Genomic DNA, 27,619 nt, shown 5'->3' with positions numbered 1-27,619 from the left:
ATGGCTCCTGAAAATATCTCTTTTGTGACAGAGTTTATACTGGTGGGATTAACAGATTGGCCTATTCTCCAAGTCCCCCTGCTCATACTATTTTTAGTAATATATATGGTCACTGTGTTGGGAAATCTGGGTTTGATAATTCTAATTGGCCTGAACTCACATCTTCACACCCCCATGTACTTTTTCCTCTTTAACTTGTCCTTTGTAGACTTCTCTTACTCTTCCGTGTTTACACCCAAAATGCTGGTGAACTTCATTTCAAAGAAGAATATTATCTCCTACACAGGTTGTATGACCCAGCTTTTCTTTTATTGTTTTTTTTTTATTATTTCTGAGTGCTATGTGCTGACATCAATGGCCTATGATCGCTACGTGGCCATCTGCAATCCACTTTTGTACAACATAGCCATGTCCCCTAAGGTATGCTCCAACCTTATGCTTGGTTCATACTTGATGGCACTTTCTGGTGCCATGGCCCACACTGGATGCATGCTGAGACTGACCTTCTGTGATGCAAACATCATAAACCACTATTTCTGCGATGCCCTCCCTTTGCTCCAGCTCTCCTGCACCAGCACCTATGCCAATGAGCTGGTTATATTTATTGTGGTGGGCATCAACGTCATTGTGCCCAGTCTCACCATCTTTATCTCTTATGGCTTCATCCTCCACAGCATACTCCAAATAAGCTACACTAAGGGCAGGTCCAAAGCCTTCAGCACCTGCAGTTCCCACATAATTGCTGTTTCTCTGTTCTTTGGATCATGTGCATTTATGTATCTGAAACCATCCTCTGCTGGGTCAATGAATGAGAATAAAATCTCTTCAGTCTATTATAGCAATGTGGTTCCCATGGTGAACCCTTTGATCTACAGCTTGAGGAACAAAGATGTTAAAGTTGCCCTGAGAAAAATCCTCAGCAGGAAAATGTTTTGATCAGAAACAGCACCTCCCTGCATGTGCAGTTGCAACACAGACAGGTTCTCTGTGTTTATTTGAAATGTTTTTAGTGACATCTTTCTTATATTTCTTTTTTACCATTGGGGAGGGAAATTTGAAATGCGTTTCTCAATGTTTTGTAGTAGGTTTTCTTTGTTCCCTCACCATTTACAGTTTCTCCTCTCACCATTTTTGCCTCTTTAAGACTAACATTAAGAAAGAAATTTCTTTTTTTAAATTGCCATTTGCAATCCACTTTTGTACAACACAGACATGTCCCCTAAAGTGTGCTATAAAGCATAGACTTTATTCTAAGAAATGGTGAATTGTTCTATACATGACTAAATAATGCATTGCCACATTGATATTATGCCACTGGGCTGGAGAATTCTTGCTTGCTACTTTGATGAAGCAACAGTCCTATAATCTTTCTACTCTAGGTTTTAATCTTCCAGTGGGCAGATATATATATCTTTCAAATCCAAGTGTTTCACACAGACAGATGTTCATACATCAAATATCATTTGCAACCACTGTGCAGCTGTAAATACTGTGCATTAAACACTTTTATAAGAGATGTTATATTTCCCTTGTATGGTTTAACTAACACATTATATTAACAATATATATTTATTTTATGGTTAGAATACTGAAGTTCAAAGAGGATAATGATTTGCTTAAAGTCCTATGGCTCCTTAAAGATAAAGCCTAGAATAAAATCTTAGTAACATTATTTCAAGTTTATTGCTCCTTTTAAAATATTTCTGTGATGCCCTCCCTTTGCTCCCTTTGCTTTTCTATCTTATTTTCTTAGTTTTATTTCACTAAACATGAGATATGAGAAAGAAATTCCACTCTGAAAGCTGACTGTGCTTTGTTCTAGGAAGGGACAGTTTTTTGTATGATTATTACTATTATTACTGTTGTTACTTTTGTTTAGAAGATCAATTTCTTGGTTCTTTTAGTTGGGGAGAGGGATATTTGGGGGGGGCAGTGTAGATGTGAGATGATTAGCTGAAGTCAGGAACAGACTTTTCTTTTTTGAAAAAAAAATTAAAAATTTTAGAGTCTTTTAATTGAGAGAATAGTAATAAAGTAGAACTACAAGATCAGAACCCAAAGAGACAATATGACCAGTAAATAAGAGATCTATGCATGGAACATTATCAATGAAAGTTTAAACATCAGTTAAGTTTGCATTTGTAACCTGTTTGGTAATTATTCTCCACTTTTAATAAAGCCTTGGTAAAATTTCTGAACCATAACCATCTTATGTTATTAGTATTTGGGGAAATGAAAATCAGGAAGGGAGTACAACTTCAGGATACAAAATACTGAATTGTAATTGAAATTCAAGTAAGGAAGAAGGAATTTAGAAAGTAAAATAACAGGAAATGAAAGCTACTGCTTTCTCTTTTCCAGAAGACCCTAGAAACATGATGATAATAGGATTCCCACGGATAGGACACAGGTTTATGTCATTTGACTTTGAAGAATTTAGCCCCAGAATCCAGGAGTACCTTGAAACAACTAAACCACTTGTGTTTATGTTGACTTTCATAGACTCTTCCTGTGTGGAATTTAAGGTATGAAAACCCCGTATTCCAGCTGGGAGAGCCATAGAATTCAGAAGGTACATTTGATGAATAAAAAAATGTGACAATGTCTTTTGGAGGGTAGGACAATGGATAATTTTCCTTTTGAGTAAACAGGCAAAGAGATGACTATGCTGAAAATTCTTAACCTGATATACAAATTTCAATATTTTCTAAGATAACTGTAACAATATATATTATTTTCTCATTTTTTCTACTATATATTCACTGTTTACATATTGAAAATTTATCATAAGTTGTTGACTATTTGTTTTTAGATGTATCACATTGCTAAAATTTTTTTAAATATAAATACATTTTTTACTTTATTACTTTTCTGATGTACAAAATTACAAAAACATTTTGTATGGAATGTTTTCTATTTTTATTATAAATTATAATGATATTATTAATATTTTTTTTAGATTTTGTCACAAGAATGACAATGGAGTAGTAATTCTCCATATACTCTGCAAATTGTAGCTCAATATTACATCATATTGTCACTTTCCCTTTCCTTTTTTAATTTGTGTACATTAATTACACAGAACAGTGACTTTCATTGTGGCATATTCATGCATGCATATAACATAATTTGATCAGTTTTACTTCTCACTACGTCCTATTACCATCCTTTCATCTCTCCCCAACTTCCTTCCTCTGTTCTGAGTCTCTGTTGTACTTTCATGATGTCCTTTTTTTTCCTTTTAGTTTCCACATATGAGAATAAAACTTGTCTTTCTGAGTCTGACATATTGTGCATAACCTGCTGCTGTTAGCTCCATAATTTTCCGGCAAAATATAATTTTATTCTTTATGGCTGAATAAAACTCCCTTGTGCATATATACTGTCTCTTCTTTATCCATTCTTCTGTTGATGGACACCTAGCCTGATTCCATAACTATTGTGAATTGTGTGTTGTGATAAATATGAGTATACCTGTGTCTCTGAAGTATACTGATTTAATTTTTTCAGATAAAAACTGAAGAGTGGTAGAGGTGGATTATATGGTAGTTCTATTTTTAGGTTTTGGTGAACCTCCACACTGATTTACATTATGCCTTTGTTACAGAGGCAGAGTCTGCTGCAACACTGAGATAACCATGGTGATCCTTGGTTACCAGTTCTTGCAATTATGCCAAAAAAAGTTTTCAGACATGTTGTTCAAATAGTCATGGACTAAAATGGAAAAAAATGGACACTGCCAATAGAGAAACCATGATCTTTAAGAAGTATGGTATGCCTCTCGCTCTCTAGTTTTATTAGAGGTACCAGGGAAGTTTCCAGAGAATACTGCCCAGGTCCACCTCTTGATTTTTAACTGTCGACAGGACTGCATCAGACTTCCAATTCCCCACTGTGCATGGTAAAGTACAAGTTACTTTGGCTCATGCTGACTGGTTCTAATTGGAACTTGTTCTTACAGATTTTATGATTAGGAATAATTAATAAGTGAAAATTGATGAATGGGAGGTATTATATCCAACAAATGAAAACATCTGACCTCAACAACTTCTGCTAGTAGACTGTGAATTTACAGAAGACTATTGTGGAGCACGGAGTGGACACTCATCCCCTGCTCCTGATGTTTCCTTCCACGTGGAGGACATTAATGCCATCACCTGGCTGTGCTCTTCTCCCTACATGACTGGGGATAGCTTTCCCTTCTCCTTTTTCTTGTATAATGGTGGCTTGTCTATGGGAAGCAAGTTCTCTGCCACTAGAGGGAGTGATGAGTCTGTTGAGCAGATCAAAAACTATTAATCACATAGTACGAAACATTAGAAAATCCATTTTTAAGTTATGTTTGTGTCTTCATCACAAGATTCATGTATTAAAGTGTTACATTTTGTCTCTGATTTATCTTATTTCTCACTGTACAAGGACTCAGAAGAGACTGATATTCTGTATTATGTTGTTCATGACTATTAGAAACTGAAAAATGTTTTAAATAACTCTAGCTATAAAAGAAGGTAATGAGACAATAATGATATTAAAACACCATAAAATGACATAAAGTTTTAATTAGAACTAAATAGAATGTCTGGAAGGAAATATGTAAACATTGAAATTAAAAAGTAAATAGATAAAGTACATTGACAGAGTTGGAGAGATAATAGATAGAAAATTGATCTGAGTAAATTATAAAATGTTCAGCAAAGATGAAATGAGAAAATAAGGAAGAGAACCTAAATGACACAAAAGACAGATATAGGTACAGAAACTCCAGAAAGATAATCCAGGAGAAGCCTTATCTGCATATACAATGGCAATGACATATTCAGAATTTTTTTTTTAAAAAACTGAATTCTTACAGAACAAATAAACTCAAATGAACACATAAAAATATTGTAGAAAAGTTTTAATATCTGTAATGATAATAGCAAGAGCATAGGAGTGGGAGAGCAGCAGGGAGTGGGGGAGGGAGAAAGAGAGAGACAGGGAGGGAGAGAGGGAGGGAGGAGGAGAGAGCGTATCTAATTATATATAAAGAAAAAAAAAATAGTGATCTCAAGTTTTTAGCAGTAAATACAGAGTTCACAGGCAATGAAATAATATATTCTCAATGCCAAGGAAAAAAAAACTATTGTCAATTTAAATTCTGTATTTAATCATTTATGTATTTCATAATTGATGGTGAAATAAGAAAATTTCAGGTGGAAAACAGGGCATTTTACCTATTGTATTCCCACTGAAATTACAGTCAACAGAAATGCTTTAGTATTAAGAATACAGAGTTGGAATAAAGGGATGAGACCAAATGCCATTGTGTAGGGAGAAATTATTCAACATGTTGGTTGATTTAAACAGACATTTACTATAAACAAACCAAATGACAATAATAACTACATTAAGAGCATTTACAATAAGGTATCATTAACTTACCAAACAATAACATGCAAAATGGGGTTAGGTTAGAGCTAAAATAGTTTATGATTTTTTTAATTCTTTGAGAAGAGAGGTTATGTATTCTGACTACTTTAGACATTGTTAATTCAAGGACACGTGCTCAAATTTTAGATTGTCCTTTAAGATAATGGGAAAGATGTAATTTTCAAATGAGAAAAGAAAGAACAGGAAGAAAAAATTTAAAAATATAGCAGAAAAATGTATAATAAATAGAAGAAACAAATAATAGCAGAAATCAATTTAAATATGTAAGTAATATCAGCAAATGCAAATGAGACAACTCCATTAATTAAAAGAGGGGGGCTTTCAGATTGGGGGTTAAAAGGCTCAACTCCCAACCCTTATGTCAGTACAGCCATGCAGAGGGAACAGCTATAAAATTGAAGGACAAATACAAATTGAAAATAAATAAGTAAAACTGAAATACCAGGAACAAAGCTACCAACACAAACTGCTATAACTAAATTAATACAAAGATAAAATGACCTTAACTATGATTAGCAGAAATAAAAAAGCCACTTCATAATCATAAAAATAATAGCATTTAATAGCTTCAAACCTGTATTTACTTACTGTAGGTATTACACCATTGACAATGCTCTCAAAAGTGAAGTCCATGTGTTTTTATTAATATATTTTTTAGTTTTTAGTGGACCTTTAGATTTTTTATTTATATGTTGTGCTGAGAATCAAGCCCATGTTATTTTTAAGAACACATAGAATACAAAGTATACTTATGAACTAGCCCTTACATTCAGTCTCAATAAATACAAACCTGTAAATGAAGACCACTTTCTCTAATTACCATGCATTATTATTCAAATACAAAGTTCTCCACCCTTCTAGATTTAAAATTTAATTATGAATTTTCTGAACTCCTTCTCTGACATTTCATCAACTTCGCTGTCCATGGGTGCTGTTATCATAGTATTATGTAGTACAGTATCCTAGTTTGTTTGGGGCACTTTCCTCCCTTGTTTTCTCATGTTGTCTATGTGTCTTCCTTTCTTGCAGTATGGATCTGAGATATTACAGTTTCTTCCCTATATTCTTGTAGTACCCATGTAGATTGTCTGTACCTCACCGTGATGTTTCACTTCCAGACCCTGCTGGTGTTCCACAATGTATGTTACTGCATCTAAAGTTGGTGGTGGCAATGGCCGAGGTAACTCGAGATAATAGTTGAGGTGCCCCAAGATGGAAGCAATGTCTTACAGAAATGGGTCTGAAAGGTGGGCCTCACACTGCCTTTGGGATGCCTGCTCTGAGATGCAGCTGCTTCTAGGCCCTGTCTGATGTCAAAAAGTTTCAGGTTAAATGTATGATATGTCAAGATCATTGTAATGTTTTGAGCAATTAATTAAAAAAATTAAAAAAAAAGTTTCAGGCTACTGCATGGGGAAACTATGACAATGACTGCAGGGTCCCAAAATGGAAGTGGGTTAGGCTTAGGCTCCCAAGTTGGGGGGCAACTCAGATCTACCCTGGACCTGGGTCCTGCGCAAGTTTGTGTGGATGGATCTGGGCCGGGCTCCTACAGTAGTCTGCTGGTTGGAAGAGGCAGTCCTGTGCCAGAGGCTCGGCTCCCATGGGTGTCTGCCCCACAGGTGAAGAAGGGATGGACCCAGGCCTACTGTGAGCCTGGGTCCCGCACGGTCTGGTGTGGGCAGTCTGGGATGGGCCTGGGCTCCTGCGGTCTATACTTCAAATTTATGAAGCACTTTCAAATATTTTACAGGGCAAAAAACAAATTCAAAATGAAATAAGAATATATTTAGAACTGAATAAACATCATAGGGTGTTAACATATACTAAAACTTATAAGAAATCGCTACAGTAGGAGTAACAGGGAAACTTTGTCCTACAGTTAATTTTATTTTAAGATAAGATAAAATATTTTGAAATTAGTGTGCTAAGGACTGAGAGCAAATAGCACAGTAAACTCAAATAGTAATAATGCTTTAATTATAAAATATTATTAATATTATAGTGTATTAATAACAAGTACTTCTAGAAAGAATAACATAATAAGAAATGAGAAAACAGTAATTACAAATTCAAAAGCTGGCTATGCACATGATTAAAGAAATAGAAAAAAATCTGGAAAAATCAATTGAATAAAGGAGAAAATCCCCAAAACTTTAGAATGGAAAATCGGCACACAATTCAGAGTGTCAGATACAGAAAAATACATCTTGAACATCCAATGTATTTGAGAAATTCGATTAAATAAAAATCTTTTTGAAAAACCACTATTTATCAAAACTTGATTTTTAAAATCTTCTGAACAAAACTATAATAAAGAAATATAATCAGGAGTTCAAAATCTCTATTCTCTCTAAAAATGCTTGAGATAGTATGTAAATTCTAATGAAACTGAAAATTAGCCCAATTTATGTGAACATTTTTATGGAGTAGAAATAGCTTTCTTCAATTGTTAAGAAAGCACTTATAAAAGCTGGCGATGGTGGCACATTACTGTAATCCCAGCTGCTCAGGTGAGAGGATTTTGAGTTTGAGACCAGCCTGGGCAAGTTGACTATTTATTCAATAATAAATAAATGAATAAATAAAAAGAGCATTTGTATCTCAACAAACAAGGAAGCATAACAAAGGTATATTAATATGGCAGTATAACATACTTGGAAGGGTCATCACATTAATATGCTACAGAAATATGTAACTTTTCTGATGTCATACCAGATAATACCTTTATAATGTAATTACCTAGTATACTCTAAGATCACATATTAAAAAGTAGGACTTTAAACAGGTAGCCTAAACTAATTGAGATATCAAATTCATGTTTTCCGGAAAAGGATATTTTAATTATATTTGTTACAGTAATAACTGTAGGTAAGACCCTAGGTTGCCTTATGGATTTCATAACAGAAAACAGTTGGGCTATTAGATAGGAAAAGCTCAGGAGCTTTCCAGATATCAAATTTCTTGGGGCTGCCTGAGATAAACTACTGTAGAGATCCAGATGAAAAGTCTTGATAGGAAGTATGTTTGAAGAACAAAATATACTTTTTTATTGATTCTCTCTGAGATCTATCCCTTGGGTGAGTAACTGTTTTTAAGATTATGTAGAGCTCTAGTTTGATTTTTTTTAGCTGTATATTTCACAGGGAGACAAATATTGGGAGATTTTTGTATACCTTTGGGAAACAATAATATATTGCTAAGCACAATGCAACATTTACAAATAATGTATGATTTCATTTTTTATGGTAAATTTTGTAAAATAAATGGGTGTCAATTTCTCAGAAGGTTGTACAAATCCTACATGTTTTTGAATTTGTTCTTTTTAAATGCTGTGTTTAAATAGTTCTTCAAGATAATGCATCAAACTTAATATATACAAGCTATTACAATTTTTTTTACTTTGACTCATTTTATTCTCAAAATAAGTCATATATGAGGAGTTTTATATGTGAGGATATTAAATCACAGGTATTATCATTTTTCTAAAGTTTCATAACTGGTGAGTAGCAAAGTCAAAGTTTCATTCTGGCTATTCTTGATATAGAGTGGTATTAAGATTTGTACTGTGAATACTATGATATTGTATTCATTAATTTTTTGAGATTGTATTCGCTTATTTTTTGAGACTCCAAAACAAACATTGCAGGAAAGATCAACCATACTTCAAATTTTTGACTGGAAAAGGGTAATACTTATTTTCTGTTTACATGTACCCTGGATGGTTTAATCTCCCGGATTGATCTCCCTTTATCTGCATTTCAGTGTCAGTATTCTTTTCAGAACCACTAATGAGTGAAGCAAATCTTGCAAAGGTGAGTGTTCTAATGTCCTGCTGTCCTAAAACTGCTACATTAGGGTACCTATAAGTTCTTGCTTCTGCAGATGGCTTTTCCTATTTCAACCATGTCCCATCAGAGACCCAATTGATAAGTGTGTCACAGCCTTGAGTTGTGACTGGGCTCTTAACCATCCCTGTCAATATTGAAGACATTCTTGGCATTATTTTAGATGTGGAAGGTCCACAAGGCTGGTTAGGATGACAGCATTCAATAACCCCACCCTCCGGTTGTTCCCAATGCTTTTCAGAGCAGCTTTCTGCCATAGATGTTCCTGACAGTAGAAACAGCTCCTTCTTAAATCTAAATCATTATGTTATGCTATTCGTGGTCTACAAAATGCTCCCAAATCTTGATAATTTTTCAGATGTCACTGTAGGAACCCCAGGGATCTTTTGATCTCTGTGCTTCTTGAAATCTAACCAATGTTTTGTTTTCTAATTGAAAGACTGTCCTCTGCTCCATGATAGCTGGGAGTAAAACTGCTTCTTCCTCTGTTCTTGAGCAACACATGCTCTCATCTGCTTTCCCATTCATGTCCCTGGTTGAGGCTACTTGCTGTTTTGGGAAGCCTTGGAGTCAATTGGAGAGCAAATTCAGAAAACATTTTATAAATATAAAAAAATGTTAGGAAGAATTGCATAGTGATTTAAAATTTGCAGAGGTCAGGCTGGGCTGTATGTAGCTGAGTAGCAGAGTGCTTGCCTAGCATGTGTGAGGCACTGGGTCTGATCCTTATCACCCACAAAAATTGAACAAATAAAATAAAGGCATGCTGTCCATCTACAAGTATAAGAAAAACCATGCAGAGGTTTGAAGACTTTGTCTTCATAACTATTGGTCCTATTCATAAGGAAATAGATGCCAGGAAATGACCTGTCCTGTCACACAGACTCTATGACAAGGAGTGCATGCAGTTCTGCTTTCAGCCCACTCTTCTGCCTCCAAACAAGAAGGTTTTCTATCTATATCATTAGTCACAGGGGACAGGAGTTAGGATTTGAATGAGCAAAGGTTTCATTCTGATTAAAGTCATTTAGATGCTATATAACATTTGTTTGAGATAAGTTAATAAACATTGAATATCTCCTTTACATTGTATTTGAATCCAATGAAGAATTGGACCTCATTCTCTACCCAGAACACTGAACTTCATGAATTCTATTATCTTAGCCAAAAGACCAACTTTATCAATTTCCAAAGGGATTGCTGTAGTGTTTGCAATTCTGATGTCTAGCCAATTTTAATCTTGTCTCTTGAATGAAATTACATCACAAAAATGAGAATAGTGCGATTTCTTCAATAACTTTATATTCTATAGGCCTCAAAATACTAGTTTAGGTACATTTTTTATTAGATTCCATCTTTTCAGTGCAAAAATAACAGATTAATACCTACTCTAGATATTCATATGTTTAAAAAGTGAGGGTTTTAAATGAAGTATTGTCATAAATTTATCTATGTTAAATGAAATAGTGAATAAATATCAATTTTTAAAACTTTTATCTTTATTCTAATTATTCACACACATAGTAATATGCTCGTATATAACTTGTATCATTTATTCACTGAAAATTCCATGGGTGACTTGTAAGCTCCTGGTGACCTGCATGGACTCTTACATTATTTAATGGCTGATGGTACAAATAACCAGCTACTTTTCTTGGATATGCATTTATGTTTCTCAAGAGTAGGAACAGACACTTTTATGTATTATAGTATGGTTGAATTGTAAAGCTGTAAAGGCAGTAGAATTGTAAGTCACCAAACATGAAATAAGGTTTGGAAGAGAAATAAAACAGTACCTTATTAGAGAATTCACATCACCTAAGGTCAACAGTCCTTCAGAAGAGTATATCACTCATGCAAATAGTAGTTGTTTATTTTCACTTTCATTTGATGTAATAGTATCTCATTTTCAGTAAAATCTCACATATGTAAATACCTTACATTTGCTCATCTACCAAGTGACTTACTGAATTACTTTGGAAATTTAATTATTGTATTTCATGCTAAACTGATTTTTTGAGTTGAAAATATTGAAAATAAATAGATGCTCTTTTGATGGTGATTCAAGGCAATAATTTTTATGCACATGACCTATTTTGTTTATTTTTTTTCCACATGACCAGACTTTGGAGTTTTAGAGAGCTTTGCAGTTTGGGGACTTTTTTTTTAATTGTTACTAGTTTTCAAATGATTTTCAGGAGGCTGTTTAAACTGCTTTGCTTGCTACTTTTACCTTTGATTAACTGCTTTCTCAGATATTCCTCTCTTTCAGATTTGGTGACTTCATTTTGATTTCTTCAGGTATGTTAAAATTATTTCTTAAAGCAATGATATGGGGCTGGGGTTGTGGCTCAGCAGTAGAGCACTTGCCTAGCACGTGTGAGGCCCTAGGTTCGATCCACAGCACTACATAAAAATAAATAAAATAAAGGTATTGTGTTCAACTACAACTAAAAAAATGAATTAAATAAAAACAATGATATGGTACTAATAGCTGGTACATGAGCTGGTTTGTGAATGAACTTTAATGAAAGGATATTGTGATACTTAGAATGGTTTCTTTAAGGTGTAACTTACATTCATTGATTTTATAATATTGGGATTTAAAATCACTTGATAAATATCTATAGATAGTGAAATATTGCTGCCTATCAGTTGTTTTCCTCAATCCAATGGGCTCTGTCAAAACATAAACTGATAGATTTTGTTTACTTTGACAGATCAGCAATTTTAGTCTTAAAAATTCAGAAAGAACATCTCTTCAGTTTCAGAGATAGGTCCTCTGTGGTTCTGACCTCTGGACAACACTTCCCAATGGAAAAGGTTTTTATACTAATTGGAATTGTAAAAGGAAATTTAATCAGTACTGTGTAAGTCTATCAAAACTTATAGTAATCACTAAATGGATCTGAACCTAAACTGCCCCATTTCTGTCTCTTCTAGCTTTCATACTATGTTGGCTTCTTTGTGAGTAACAAAAATATGTGTCTGTTTGATTCTTATAGTTCATTGAACAACTTCAAAGCATACTCCTGAAGATGGTCCAGTTTCATTGGTATTATCAATGGGGCTGTTTGGAGTTGTGCCTTGGCAACTCTGATTCTCTTTCTCTTAAAGTATGAGCTCATTTCCTGAATTCAGACCCATGGCTCTTTTCTTACATTCTTGGAATAAACACCCGTCTAGTTCAGTTTTAAATCAGCACATATATTGATTATCCTTAACATGTTGTGGAAGGTTTATCGAGAACATATGTTGCAGCAAATTTTTAAATCTTTTGTTAGAAAGGCCACTGAGTATTTGACTTTGAATAAAGGACAGGAGGAAGATGTAGGAAGGGAAATGGTAATGTGTGATGGTTTAGGTGTTACACCTGAAGGTTAGCACGACTTCTTTGCTGTTTCTTGAACAGAAATATCTAAATTCTAATCTAAGCATGGCCTTTCGGACCACAATTCGGTCAGTCATATCCACACTAAAAGGAACAAATGTCGTGGCCCACTCAGGTTTTTCCTTCAGAAATCAGACATGAGAGAATGAGGGTTGGAAGTGATTAGAGCCATGTCCATATGTTCTTTTCTGTACATTATAGACATCTGTATGTTTCATGGGCTTTTACAAATTGTCAATTATGATAGAGCAGACACTGTGGGACATGACAACGTTGTAAAGCAGAGGGCTACAGATAGCAACATATGTCAATTGTCATGGAGGTGGGCTGGGAACTGAAATGGGCATTTCTTACACGGTCACAGCTAGATCTGAAGCCATCAGGTCACAAGGTCTGAAGGTTCTATTGGCATATGCTGAGATAAAGAGGGTAAGAGTTCATACTTTATTGGTATGAAAAAAAGACTAGTTTGGTCTGGAAAAGTTTGTGCTTTTTCTCAAAGTGTAGTAGTTGAAGGCTTAAACCTGGCAACAAAATGAAAGGACATTGACTTCAAGAGGAGCTTTCAGGGGAGGGGAAGGGGGAAAAGGAAGGACAGAAGAATAAAATAGACATTATTATTGCTGAATGTATATACGTGACTGCATGACCAATGTGATTCTGCAACCTGTACACTCAGAAAAATTAGAAATTATTCCCCATCTGATTCAAATGTATGATATGTCAAGATCATTGTTCTGTCATGTTTAACTAATTAAAACAAATAAAAAAACTTTCCAACACACACACAAAAAAAAAGAAAAGAAAATTTGCTGAACTTTTTCTTTTGTTTTCTTTTTTACTTTCTAATCTAATAGTGGGATCAGTAGTAATTTTAAGGGAATATTTTTAAAGTGATAGGATACACCAATACACCACTTTTTCAAATTATTTTTTTGTTCTAATTAGGTATATATGACAGAATGCATTTCAATTCATGGTACACAAATGGAGCAGAACTTTTAATTTTTCTGGTTTTAAAAGATGTAGAATCACAGCATTAAAAAAAAAAAAAAAAGAGAAGCTTTCAGCATGGTTGGGTTTGAGTGGAGCCATGGTTCTGTGTTATAGTTAGAGTCTCTGTCCTCAAACTTTTAAGAGGTCCTTGGAAAGGATGAAGTCATGAGACACATGAGGTTGTCAGGAATGGAAATCACCAAAAAGAGCATGAAATTCTGCTTTGGAAATCAGAAAATTAATACACCCTTTTTTCATATCTCTTCCTACAGATAATATTTTGTAAGAAATGGCTACTTCAAATCATTCTTCAGGGACTGATTTTATCCTGGAATGGCTAACAAAATGACAGGAGGGTCAGTTGCCACTCTTCCTCCTATTTCTTAGAATGGGTGTGGTCACAGTGGTGTGGAACCTGGGCATGATCCTCTTAATTGCCATCAGTTCTCGGCTTCACTCTTTATGCTTCACTCAGTTTCTTCTTTCTTAGTCATTTGTCCTACATTGATCTCTGCTACTCTTGTGTCATTACCCCTAAGATGCTAGTGAACTTTGTGTCAGAGAGGAACATCATCTCCTTTCTGGAGTGCATGACTCAGCTTTATGTGCTCCTTTCTTTGGCCATTGCAGAAGGCTATCTTCTAACAGCCATGGCATATGACCATTATGTTGCTATCTGTAGCCCACTGCTTTACAACGTTGTCATGTCCCACAGGGTCTGCTCTATCATGATGGCTGTGGTGTACTCCCTGTGGCATACTTCCTGTACTCCAGCACTGTATCAATGAGGTACTGCTGTTTATTATTGTGGGGGTTAACACCTTAACTCCTACACTGGCCATCCTTATCTCTTATGCTCTCATCCTCTCTAGCATCCTCCATATTCATTCCACCGATGGCCAGTCCAAAGTATTCAGCACTCGTAGCTCCCATCTCATGGCTGTGGGCATCTTGTTTGGGTCCATAACATTCATGTATTTCAAGCCTACTTCGAGCAGTGCTATGGACCAGGAGAAGATGTCCTCTTTTTTCTGCACCACAGTGATTTCCATGCTGAACCCCCTGATCTATAGTCTGAGAAAGAAGGATGCGAAGAAGCACTGAGAAGGGTGGTTGTGGGGACATAGTCGTCCTGATAAATAAGCAATCAAGAAAAAATAAGAAATCAAGAAAAAATTAACAAGATGATAAGTTGTCAGAGGATCTTTGAAATTTCTGTCTTGCAAAGAGAAAACTCATCATCATTTGCAAAATTCATATTCTATGCTTGAGAATAATTGAGACTTTTGTGGAGATTATTAAATAACAGTTTTCTGATATGTTTCAGGGAAATAAGGGTCGGCAATACAAAATAAGGGAAGGCAAACAAACATTATGAATTTTATCATTATGAAAACAATATTTTTATGCCTGTTAGAAACTAGAGAAGTTAGTTATATATGATGGAGGGTCTGAGTGTTGGGACAAGAATGTGCATAAGTGAGTTTATATGCATCTTCATTAATATTTCAGCTTCTGTGGACAACAACATACTTTGCACATATTGTGTTTTATCCAGTGTAAAGAGACATTGTACAGAAGTATCTGGTTTAGTTCACTTGGGAAACTCCTTGGCCTTAATGCTCTCATTTCTTAAAAGAAAGATTAATTTAAATCTCCTTCCCATTTCAGTTTAAACATAATTTGATGAAATTGTCAAGCTGCGGAGTACAGGACATAAGTTAAACACTGTAAGAACTCTAAGACACCAGTCCAGAGATCAACTGAAAATGTAAAATATTCTTCCTTGTAAGTGAAGAATTTATTCCAGTGGTCTAATTTCAGGTTTTCACAAAGACAAGTATGGCTAAAGATGACCTTTCAATTTTTACTGCTCTGTTCTTTCCCCACCTCTCACACTTCCATCCTGTCACCATGTGTGTTTAGGATGAGTTCCCAGGCTGCATCCAGTCTCAGGTTTTCAATCTCTAAATTTACACACAACTTCAACCTAGGGCTGTGTGATGAGTGGAAAAGCTCTTCTTTGTAATAAAATATGACAAATGATTGTAACTAGTTTCATATGGTGGTTGTAACAAATTTCCACCAAGTATAGTGGATTAAAACAATGGATATTTATTCTACAGTTCTAGAGGTTAGAAGCCCAAAAGTTCTTTTAATAGGCTCAAATCAAGGTTTCAGCTGGTCCTCATTCCCTCTGGAGGTTTCAGGGTAGAGTCTATCCCTTGTTTTGCCTAGATTCCTGGGGCTGCTGGCTGCCTTAGCTTGTGGCTGCATTGCTCCAATTTCTGCCTTGTGCTCTCTGATATCTCTTGTCAGGATATACCTGATTTCATTTAAGGCCCACCTGGATAATATATGATAATCTCCCTTTATCAAAGCCTTAATGTAGTCATATTTGCAATGTCATTTTAAATTTTTTTTTCCAGATAAAATAACATTAAAATGTACCAAGAACACTGATATGAATGTCTTTAGAGAGACATTTTTTCATCTACCACAGTCCTCAGGGGCACAAGGACCTCTGAGATTAATCTGAATGTTACATATTGTCTCAGAGATTCATAGAGTGTTGACTGAGGCAGTAGCATGGAAAAATAATTCCGAAACTGTCTTAAAAACTCAAAAAAGTACTTTAACTCATTCTTGGAAAAAGGATGTGTTCTGCTCAAGTTATTGCCAGTGTCTGTCATTACATAAAAATTGTACATTTATTTGTTTCATATGCAACATCCTGAAGAGTCATAGCCCACCACTAATAACTTATCTTTATGATCAACTCCAGTACCATGGCCAGCTACAATGATTTCACTTTATTTTACTTTGAGAGCTGTGTGTTTCTTTGGCTTGACTAGAAGTGAGTGGAACCTCTTCTACATTTTCTGAACTTCTCTATTATAATCGGATACTTTCTAAGCTGGAATAGCACAGAATACAGCCTATATAATTTTCCAGTCATAATTTTTCACCTCCACCATCACCTATGCACAGAATGATTTTGTCCAGAAAGATATCTGCATAAATGAGAGAATAGTTATGAATACAGAACAGTACTTCCTGGGCTGTCTTTGGGGCAAATGGTGGAGCTTATTATTCTTTACTTTTTAAAGTGCCTCAAAATTTTTAAGTTGCATTTGCCATTTATTAGATATTTGTATGGCTTTCTGTGAAGTAGATGGAGCTATTTTTCAGATAGGGAAATTAAAGTTGACCACAGATAATAAGTATAAAACAAAGTGTAGAGTCTGAGTCCCTTACTTGTCAGTCCAGGATTCTTTCTACGTTTTTATCATGAAAAATTCTTGGATCAAATCCAAAGGATTTTTAACATGACTTCTGAATTAAAGAATAATTGAGTCCCCAAAATCACCCTTCTGCTTCTGGCGTAATTTTTCCTATACAAAAGTTATATAGCACTAAGAAATTTAAAAAATAATGTACTTGAATCCTGTTATTTTATAATAGATGAGAAATGAGTCGCAGGGTCATAATGATTTCCTCAAATGTTTTGATTAAGGGAATATTATATATGTAAAGTGCCAAGGCCAAGGTCTTTTACATAATAAGCATCTATAAATAGTATTGCTAATGATAGTAATAATAATAATATCAGTAATAATAATAAAAATAGTAATATAAAGATTCCTACTTAGCATTACAATTTTAGATAGGGAAGCTTTGGAACTTAAACTTGCTATTGAATAAATTTAACTTTTACTTGACTGTGTTAATATACTATATGTGTAAACTTCATTATATATTGTTGAATGCATTTGAATTAACTTCTTTAAAGAAGAGAGTTAACTTGTGACACCTTGGAATTTGTGGTCAGCAGACACAGGAAAGCTGAAGTGACTTTTAAGTGTACCATCTCTGGTTGTGGATCAGGGGAATGTATTGCTCACTTGTCCTGGGACAAAAAGTACCTTCGACAGGTGTAATGTGTAATGATGAGAAACTGAGAAAGTCACTTATGCCATTGAATGACATTAAACTGCAGTCATAAAATAAAAAAAAAAAAAAAAAAACACTGGGCAGGGATAGGTGGGCAAAGGTCCTGGCTGAGGGACACTATCTCCTGGGAAATCTGGGCTTTTTGTATTTGCAATTCAGTGCTCTTAAAGAGAGGCATGGTGGGGGTGGGGGCGCAGGTGCAGGTAGCTCAGTGGCAGAGCATTTGACCAGTGTGCACAAGACCCTGGTTCCCTATGACCAGTGTGATTCTGCAATCTGTACAATTCGAAAAATGAGAAATTATACCCCAATGATTCAAATGTATGAATTTCCAAGATCATTGTAATGTCATGTGTAGCTAATAAAAAAAATAAATAAAAAAAAAAGAAACAGTATAGGAGGAGCGGCAGAATAATGACAGGGTCCTGGTAATTAATGATTAGTTCAGAGGGAGGGAGTTCAGGAACAATTTTTCTCAGGGTCTCAGGATATTTCTTACTCAAGTCTTAGACAGGAAGGGCAAAGAGGACATTCCTTTCCTATGTTAACCACTCCACACTTCAGAATTTGGATTTTGCAAGACAATACAATTCCAATGTGGGAAAACAAGTTCTCTAAAATTCAATTTGCTAAGTAAAAGCACCAAACACAATACACAAATAAATAAGTTAGCACACAGTACACAAATAAGTAATGTAGCAATAAAAATATGAAACTACTATGTACTCTCAGAAATATATCATAAAAATAAAAGAATATTTTGAATCTCCCCAAAATTTTAAAAACTAACCATGACAACCTCGAATATGGACAGTCTTTAAATTGATAAACATACTTTTAGGAAAACATTACATTGTCTTTATCCTCTCCCATTTTCTTTTTTTCTTTCTTTTTTTTAGTAATTCATGAAATCGTAGTCAAGAACAAGCATCTGATTTCCAACTTGTTTTGGGGAATTATTGTTCTAATTTTTCTGTGTTACACAATTCTCATTGAAAATTTATAAATATAAACTGAGGAAATTATTTACTCTTGTGACAGATAGCCATAGGGAGCTCAAAGCATGACATGATAATTTTTGCAAAGAGTTATTAAATATTGAGGACTGCGGCAGTCTGGCTGGGCACAAAATCACGAGCCACTCAAGCAGGAACAAACTTTATTTTTGAAAAATGCCGCCAATACCCCATATACGTCCGGGAAGAAACCGATCCACACATACCCAGAACAAGTTCCTCCCCCGGAATTCCTTCTTACTGTACTTCCCCAACCAATGGGAACTCTCCAGGAGTCCCGTAGCAGGCTGAGGTGAACAGCAGAAGTCCACTATCCATATGAATGCAAATCTTAACATAATCATATCATCTCAATGGCTAGCTGGCATCACCTTTCAACCAAAAGTGACATGCATCATATTACTTGGCTGTGGCTCTTAGCAGAGGACTCCAGTAATCTCTGGGCTATAGAGGTCTTGAGGGGTTTGTATGTGCAGGTGTTTGTTTTGTATTTCTAATGAGGTCCCTAACATCACTCAACCTCAGATAAAAATTGTGTTTCATATCACCCTCATGTTTTTAAGCTAGGGAAATCTAGATACTATGACTAGTTTAAGGGACTAAGATATGACATGAAATGAATTTTGATGCTTTATTATTATCCTATGAAATATTTCATTCTTTGATATCATGCCAGAGAAATGCATTGCTTTTTGTTAGATGAAAGAGGGATCTTTAACATGAGCAAAGCAAGCAGTTTCTAAGAACATCATTCTCTGTGAAGGTTCCAGGTAAGTGTCCAGTTTCATTCAATATGGCCATCCTGTCATGTCTAACAGGAGGGCAGTTGGTGACAAGCAAGAGCGGCCACATACAATATTTTGGCTTTACCCAGGAGCATTGGATCCACTATCCTCTCCAGTTGGTCATGTCTCCCATCTAATTCTCTCAACCCTGTTTGTCACTTCTTTGTGACTCAGGTATCACATCCTTGAGATGATTCTGTGCCTAAATTCAAGCAGCCCTGGTGTAGAGACCCTCACTGGGGTTTTAATTAAATGTGAAGCACTTACTTCCTTGGAGGGTTTCTGGTTTACAAATTCATTAATGTTCCTTATAATCTTGTCCACCACCCTACACCCACAATTCTTTAAGAGATAAAGATATTAAGGGCAGATCATATCCCAAATAGAGTGTTCAGTTTTGGACTGAATATTAAACATAAATTCCTACCCTCTCATGTATCTTCGATGAATATTCTTAAGCCATTAAGAGATAGACAAAGCTTCCATTTATTTCAAGTAACCCTTCTTTACTTCCTTTCTACCTCAGAAGCCCTTGCCACAGGCATCTGCTTTGGATAAAGAGTCTCAGTGAGTCAACTTCAAAAAAGGCAAAGTCTTAATACTTCCGACTACTCAGAGTTTATGAATCTAGAGACAAGTGTTTAAGTCTGACCAGCCCCAAATGTTTAAGATATTTTCATTACTCAAACCAAGGTGAAGGACCTGGGATGAAAAGAAGACATAGAAATTCATCTTCTCCTTACCGCATTATGAGCCTTTCTATATTCAACCATATTTCAAAAATATGTGCCACATTAAATTTTGATTAGTGCTTTTAGATCACAATCTTCACATTCATTATTTTAGTTGATTATGACAATCCTTTGAAACAGATATTTTTATTTCCACTTCATAGAGATTTATATCAAATGGCTTGCTCAGTGTTGCAAGCTGGTCAGCAAAACAGTCAGCCCTTGAACTTAAGACGCTCCTGACACCAAAAACTTCCAATTGGATTGCAAAGCAGACTATGAGTTCACCTTGTTAAACCCTTTCACCAGTTTTGTTATCAAGTAGAAATGGCTACTGCACTGAGAAATGGACACATTTCTTTCCAGTTGATTATTAAAAGTTCTTAATATATAAATGCTTACTGTGTGCTTCTGTAAGGGATGTGTGAAAATACTTACTTGAAAAAAATGACTATGTGTTTTATTTGTTGCTTTTTTAACAGGACATTATGAATATTGTCTGTGAATATAGTCATGGCTATGGACACAGTGCCTCAGTGAACCCTTTAAGGATGACATGGAAAATGTTCTTTCAGTCATTCTTGTACATTTAATATTCTGTTGGATAGGTTCTTTGGAAGCCAAAAACATCTATGTTCCTCTCTCTGTATTTTCTCCAAGCCCCCATCAGCTTTAGGTAGAATTATGAGATACAGAAGTTTATGCTGGATCTCTGCTATTCCTGATCTGAACCCCTCCATGATGAGCAGTGTTCTCAGGCTGCTCACCCTGCATAAGCCCCAAGCCCTGTTGTTGCTCATCATCTATATTTTTCTTTTCCCAGAAGAGTGTTGAAATCTGGACTATTCTATAACATAAAAATGGTCACATTTAATGTTTTGAACAACCAATAAAAATAAATACATAAATAAAAAAAAAATGGTCACATTTCCTTGTAGGCTCTCATACACTGAGTTTTGAGACAAGTTAGAGGACAATGGGTATTAAAATATTCATTTATCCCTGAAGTAAAGTGGTGGAAGGGGACTCTGACACTATATTCCCTAGACTCTAGTCTCGTCTCTGCTGTTCAAGTCTTTGTGATTGATTTCTTCACCAGTAAAATACAATATAAATAATAATACTATTTCAAGTTATTGAAGAATAAGATAAGTGAACCTGTGGAAGTAATAAGCAATCAGTGAGTAAGAAAGAGTAGGCAGAGAAGGGGAAGAAGGAGGAGAGCAGAAAAAAAATATTTCTATCTCTAGCTGCCTTTTCTAAAAGGAAGAGCAGAATAACTGGTACCATGACAACATGTGCATTTATTCAAAATGGCTCCATCAGGAACTTGGTTTATGTTGGAAAGATGTGTATTAACAAGATTCCAGTGAATCTTATTGGAAAAATGCAGCATACTGTTAGTTGTTCAGATTGAGGTCCCAAAATCCATGAGTAGTGAATAATAGAAAGTTCACCAATTTATTCAAAAAAGTTCAACAATTTATTTTGTTTGGTATTGTTTACACCAATGACACCATTCTTTCAGGCACCCTAGAAGCTTCTTTTACTGCCACAGTGACAGAAAGTGTTCTGTACGGTAGGGTTTGTGTTTCTTATGCATAAGGGGATAGTGGTTCATTGCTAATGTTGCAGTCAATCAACATTTGGGGGCATAGTTGAGGTCTGAGGAGACTCTCATTATGAGTTTTAGGCTGAGCATTTGGGTTACCCACCCTTCATTAGTGAATGCCATGGTGAAGCCCTTTCTCCACCTCTTTTATCAGCACTGTGGAGAACCAGGAAGTGTTGCAGGAGCACTTTTGTTTTTATAGTACTTGTAACCAGGACTGTTAAAGTCATTTTTCATTTATGGAGTGATGATTCCATCCTCTATATTTAACTCCATGATCACCTTCACTTTAGCTGGAAGTTAGAATTTTTTTTCTTTTTTTGTGTGTGTTTTAATTTGTTCTAATTAGTTATACATGACAGTAGAATGTGTTTTGACACATTGTACACAAATAGAGCACAACTTCCTTTGGCTGAACATGGTGTCCAGTCACACCAGTAGAGTAATCATACATTTATATAGGGTAATAATGTCACTCTCATTATAATCTCCTTCCCATCCCCATACCTCTTCCCCTCCCCTCACTCTCCTCTGCACAATCCAAAATACCTTCATTCCCCACCCCACCCCCCATTATGGATTAGCATCCACTTATCAGAGAAAACATTTGACCTTTGGTTTTTTGGGTTTGGTTTATTTCACTTATCGTGATATTCTCCAGCTCCATCCATTTACCTGCAAATTTCATAATTTAATTCTTCTGTAAGGCCAAATAATATTTTATTGTGTATATGTACAATATTTTCTTTAAATCCATTAGTCTCTTGAAGGGCATCTAGGTTGGTTACATAGTTTAGCTATTGTGAATTGAGCTGCTATAATCATTGATGTGGTTGCAATACAGTACTATGCTGATTTTAAGTCCTTTGGGTATAAAACAAGGAGTGGGATAACTGGGTCAAATGATGGCTCTATTCCAAGTTTTCTGAGGAATCTTTGGTTACACCAATTTACATTCCCACCACAATATATAAGTGTACCTTTTCCCCCACATCCTTGTAAACACTTACTGTTGCTTGTATTCTTGTAATTGCAATTCTGAGTGGAGTGAGATGGAACCTTAGAGTAGTTTTGACTTGCATTTCACTAATTGCTAGAGATAATGAACATTTTTTTTCATATGTTTCTTGATTGATTATATTTCTTCTACAAAGTGTATGTTCAGTTCCTTTGACCATATATTGATTGTTTTTTTTTTTTTTTGGATGTTAAGGTTTTTGAGTTCTTTATATATCCTGGAAATTACTGCTATATTTGAGGTACATGTGGTAAAGATTTCCTCCCATTCTGCAGATAATTTTCGATGCTCTGAGCTTGAGACTTTGGATCTTTCTTTGTTTGGAAATTTTATGGGAAATTCCAGCAACCTCATAGTGTGAGAAAACTGGGAAAATTGATATAGTTATTAAAATAGTCATTAAGCTTTTCTGCTGTTTAACTGTCAGCAAATTGCTATAAGTAATTCTCCACATATAGAAAAATTTTGATTTTGTTTCCAAATTCAGGAGGTAAAGATTTCCAAGTCAATCCATAAGAATTGTGTGTGTGTGAGAGAGAGAGAGAAAGAGAGAAGAGAGAGAGAGAGAGAGAGAGAGAGAGAGAGAGAGAGAGAGAGAGAGAGAGAGAGAGAGAGAGAGAGAGAGAGAGAGAGAGAGAGAGAGACATCATTCTGGACTAACTTGGAGAAGGTTCAGGGTGATTTAGGGTGAGAGGGAAGAGTTATCATGATCAGAGGCAATAAAAATTATGCCTTGGTCTTTCTGTTCTTGTTAGCTTCCTAGTGCAGGTTTGGTTTTATTTGAAAGGGGACTGAAGATCTTCTTTAATTTATTTATTTACATTTCTACAGAAATCTCAAAGAAGAATGGTCATAGCAAATCATTCTACAGCAACCATGTTTGTCTTACTGGGTTTAACACAGCAGCCAGAGCTCCAGCTACCCCTCTTCCTGTTCCTGGGAGTCTACATAGTGTCAGTGGTGGGAAACCTGGGCATGGTCCTCCTGATTGCAGTCAGCCCTCTGCTTCATACCCCTATGTACTATTTCCTCAGCAGCTTGTCCTTCATCAATCTCTGCTCTTCCACTGTCATCACCCCCCAAATGCTGGTGAACTTTATATGAAAGAAGAATTTGATGCTTTATTCTGAGTGCATGGCCCCGCTCTTTTTCTTTGTGGTCTTTGTGGTGGCCGAGGGTTACCTCCTAACTGCCATGGCATATGATCACTATGTTGCTATCTGTAGTCCACTGCTTTATAATGTGACCACGTTCCCTGGGCTCAGCTCACTACTTGTGCTGATTGCCTTTATCCTGGGTGTTCTGTCTGCTGTGGCCCATACAAGTGCCATGATGAAACTGAGCTTCTGCAAATCCCACAGCATCAATCATTACTTCTGTGATGTTCTTCCCCTCCTCAAACTCTCTTGCTCTATCACACACCTCAATGAGCTCCTACTCTTTGTCATAGGGGTTTCAACACCTTGGTGCCTACCCTGGCTTTTGCCATCTCCTATGCCTTCATCTTCTATAGCATCCTTCACATCCACTCCTCAGAGGGTTGGTCCAAAGCTTTTGGAACTTGCAGCTCTCATCTCATAGCTGTGGGGATCTTCTTTGGGTCTATCACTTTCATGTATTTCAAGCCCCCTTCAAGTAACTCCTTGGGCCAGGAGAAGGTGTCCTCTGTGTTCTATACCACAGTGATCCCCATGCTGAACCCTTTAATATACAGTCTGAGGAACAAGGATGTGAAGAAAGCATTGAGGAAAGTCTTGGTGGGGAAATGAGTTTTCCTTTTTGAGAGTTTATAGATGGGGGAAATGAATAGTTCCAATGCAAATGTCCCTTTTGTTCTTTTTCTTTGTTATTCTGTTGTTATTCTAGATTATTTTTCTTTTGCACACCAGGACCTCTTAGCCAGGTGCTCCACAACTGAGCTACATTCCTACCCTCAATATCCAGATTAATAAAAAAATGATTTCCTATCTATATTTGATTCAATTTTCAAATTAAAATAAAAAATGTAAAGCAGAAATTAATGTTCTTGTTTTTCAGCATGAAAACTGAAATTTAGTTCCATACTTTTTATTAACATAGAAAAGGAATGAGAGTTAAGATGCTCTCAAACATAATTATTATATTCCTAATTTTCCATGTTTGTTTATCTTTGAACACCTGCTATGTGAGAGGTACTGGGTTTTCCACTGATGTGCTAACAAGATAAAGGTAACCTGGTCCTGAATGTAATCCAATAATTCTTGAGGGAACAAGGCAAATATACAGAAAAAAAAAGAAAAAAAAATACAGGAAAAACAGCCGTAGAACAAGAATAGCAATTTTACTCAGCAGAACTTTATATGGTATTGTTATTTTTTATTTTTTATATGCAGTAGATTCAAAATCTCTATTACCATTTTCTTCTTGGCCCTTATAAGGTTTCTGTTGTTGCTATTTTATTTTTGTTGTTGCTTCTGTTAACACCAGAGATAAACTCTTAGGGACTTCTGAGTGCATATTTTCATGGCAGCCTCACCTTTGGTGTCTTCAGATTGTTCTACATTTGCACCTGCTGCAATGGCCTTGCCTGTGTGTGGAACCTGCCTCACAGGGAAGGTGTGGCTCATATGCACATTGCCTCAGTTGGAAAGTGGATATCAGGAGATTTCTGAACTTAAGCTATGCTTGACATTTCTTTTTTTAAAATATTTTGTTTTAGTTGTAGTTGGACACAATGATACCTTTATTTTTATTTTTATGTGGTGCTGAGAATCCAACCCAGTGCCCTGCACATGCCAGGTGAACCAACAACCCCAGCCCAGAACCCTAGCCCTGTGCTTGATATTTCTGAGCATATGACTAGAGCACAAATAAAAACAGAAAATCTGGGGATAGCTTGAGCTCTGTAGATAATGTTTTTGTTGCATTCCAGACCACATGTAGCAATTCCATCTTTTTTTGGGGTGGCATGGGTTGGGTAGAGAGGGATGGTAATAAAATATGCTTCTAAGCTTTGTATCCATAAGCTGATTTCCCTCCTCCAAGGAATGTTTCATTGAATTTCCACCATCTTAACTTCCATCTCAAATTGATTCTATTCATCCTATATCACACATTAAACCAGTTATGTTAATTGGAAGTTATTGAAATTATGGCTTTCTCCCTTTGCTTTTTTGTTGCTCTTGTTTTAGCCAATATACTTTTTAGAACAAAATGTTTTAAATTTTATCTTAGGAATCATTCTAATTGAGACATATGAAATCAGTAGGTTTTCATCTATAAAATCCCACTGTTCTAACAAAGCATATCTACCTTTAGGTCCTCCCTTTTATAATACCTCCCAGTTTTAACTTCCCATCAAGTTGTTTACCCAGGTCCAGGACTTTAATCATGACATTGTCCACTTCTCCTTAATGAGTCTTCTCTGTACTTAATTCCATGTATTTCTTCCGTGAATATTTTAGGATCCAGATAATGCTTTTATCTTTTCTATCTCTCCTGTTTCTTATTTCCTTTCAGTATTTGAGAGGACATGTATTATTTACTCTTTTTGCAACTCACTTTTTTATATCCCACATATAGAGATCTTGTGGTACTTGTATTTCTGTCTCTGACTTGCTTTACTTATCTATTTGCTCTTTTTTCCAACACCATTACTTTTTTATAATCGTTATTTCTATCATGTAGATTTTTAATCTGCTTTCATCTCTTCTTGGAATGTTTAATTTACATGTCCTTTATTTATCTGCAATTTTCTGCTGCTCCTAGTGGGATTTAAAACTGCATCATTTATAACTCATTTCATTTACTAAACATATTTGTAGAAACAGAATGTTTTCAGTCCATATTCTTAGCCTTTAATTTTACTATACTTTGATTGAGCTGCTTCTTCTTCCCTATAAGATGAAATATTCTTTTTATGGTAAGGTCTTCCTCTTCATTTTTATTAGTTGTTAATGAAATCTACAGTCTACAACCCTTTTGTAGGGGAAAGCTCTAGCTTAGGAGACAGATATTTGCAGTCCTGGAAAGAGCTTATGCCTTTAGCATATCCAAGTTTAGCTTAAGCATGAGATCACTTGATAGACATTAATTCTCCTCCTCCTCCTCCTCCTCCTCCTCCTCCTCCTCCTCCTCCTCTTTCTTTTCCTTTTTTCCTCTTTTGCTGAGGCTCAAACCCAGAGCCTTGCATATGCTAGGCAAACACTCTACCACCGAGTTGCCTCACTACCCCAGAGAGTTAACTAAAAAATTAACTCCCTTAAAAATAGTGTGATTTTCCTCATCTCTCCCTTTCCCTCCCATCTCATGTCACTGATTAATGTTACTCTTTTCTTCCTACTCTTCCTCCCTGCTCTGTTCATATTTGCTCTCATTATATCAAAGAAGACATTTGGCACCTGTTTTTTAGGGATTGGCTAGCTTCACTAAGCATAATCTGCTCTAGTGCTATCAATTTCCCTGCAAATTCTATGATTTTGTCATTTTTTATTGCTATACAAAATTACATATAAGAGGCTGGGTGGGGAATGGGAAAATAAATAAGGAGGGAGATGGATTACAGGAGATGGGGTAGAGAGAGTAAAAGGGAGGGGAGGGGAGGGGGGATAGTGGGGGATAGGAAAGGGAGCAGAGTACAACAATTACCAATAGGGCATTATGTAAAATTGTGGATGTGTAACCGATGTGACTCTGCAATCTGCATTTGGGGTAAAATTGGGAGTTCATAACCCACTTCAGTCTAATGTATGAAGTATGATATGTCAAGAGCTTTGTAACGTTGTGAACAACCAATAAAAAAATAATAGTGTGAAAATAACAGATGATTGTTCTAATCCCTATTGTCCCCAAATTACTTT

At 35.7% G+C, this 27,619-nt stretch overlaps 1 protein-coding gene across 1 annotated transcript; it reads left to right on the top strand.

Annotated features, from left to right (window-relative positions):
• LOC308641626 (uncharacterized protein) lies at positions 1-24,550 on the top strand (the record flags this gene model as incomplete). Its single annotated transcript, XM_081280274.1, is given in 6 exon segments — positions 1-929; positions 6,549-6,610; positions 9,196-9,245; positions 23,613-23,882; positions 23,886-24,228; positions 24,231-24,550. Coding segments are annotated over 6 exon segments (1,974 nt in total).
• Between the last annotated feature and the right edge of the window lie 3,069 nt (positions 24,551-27,619).

Source organism: Spermophilus citellus, assembly GCF_964194105.1.
Source record: "Spermophilus citellus genome assembly, chromosome: 2".
Taxonomy (NCBI): domain Eukaryota; kingdom Metazoa; phylum Chordata; class Mammalia; order Rodentia; family Sciuridae; genus Spermophilus; species Spermophilus citellus.
Note: the sequence above shows the minus strand (reverse complement) of the source record. Positions and strands in the feature narration are given on the sequence as shown.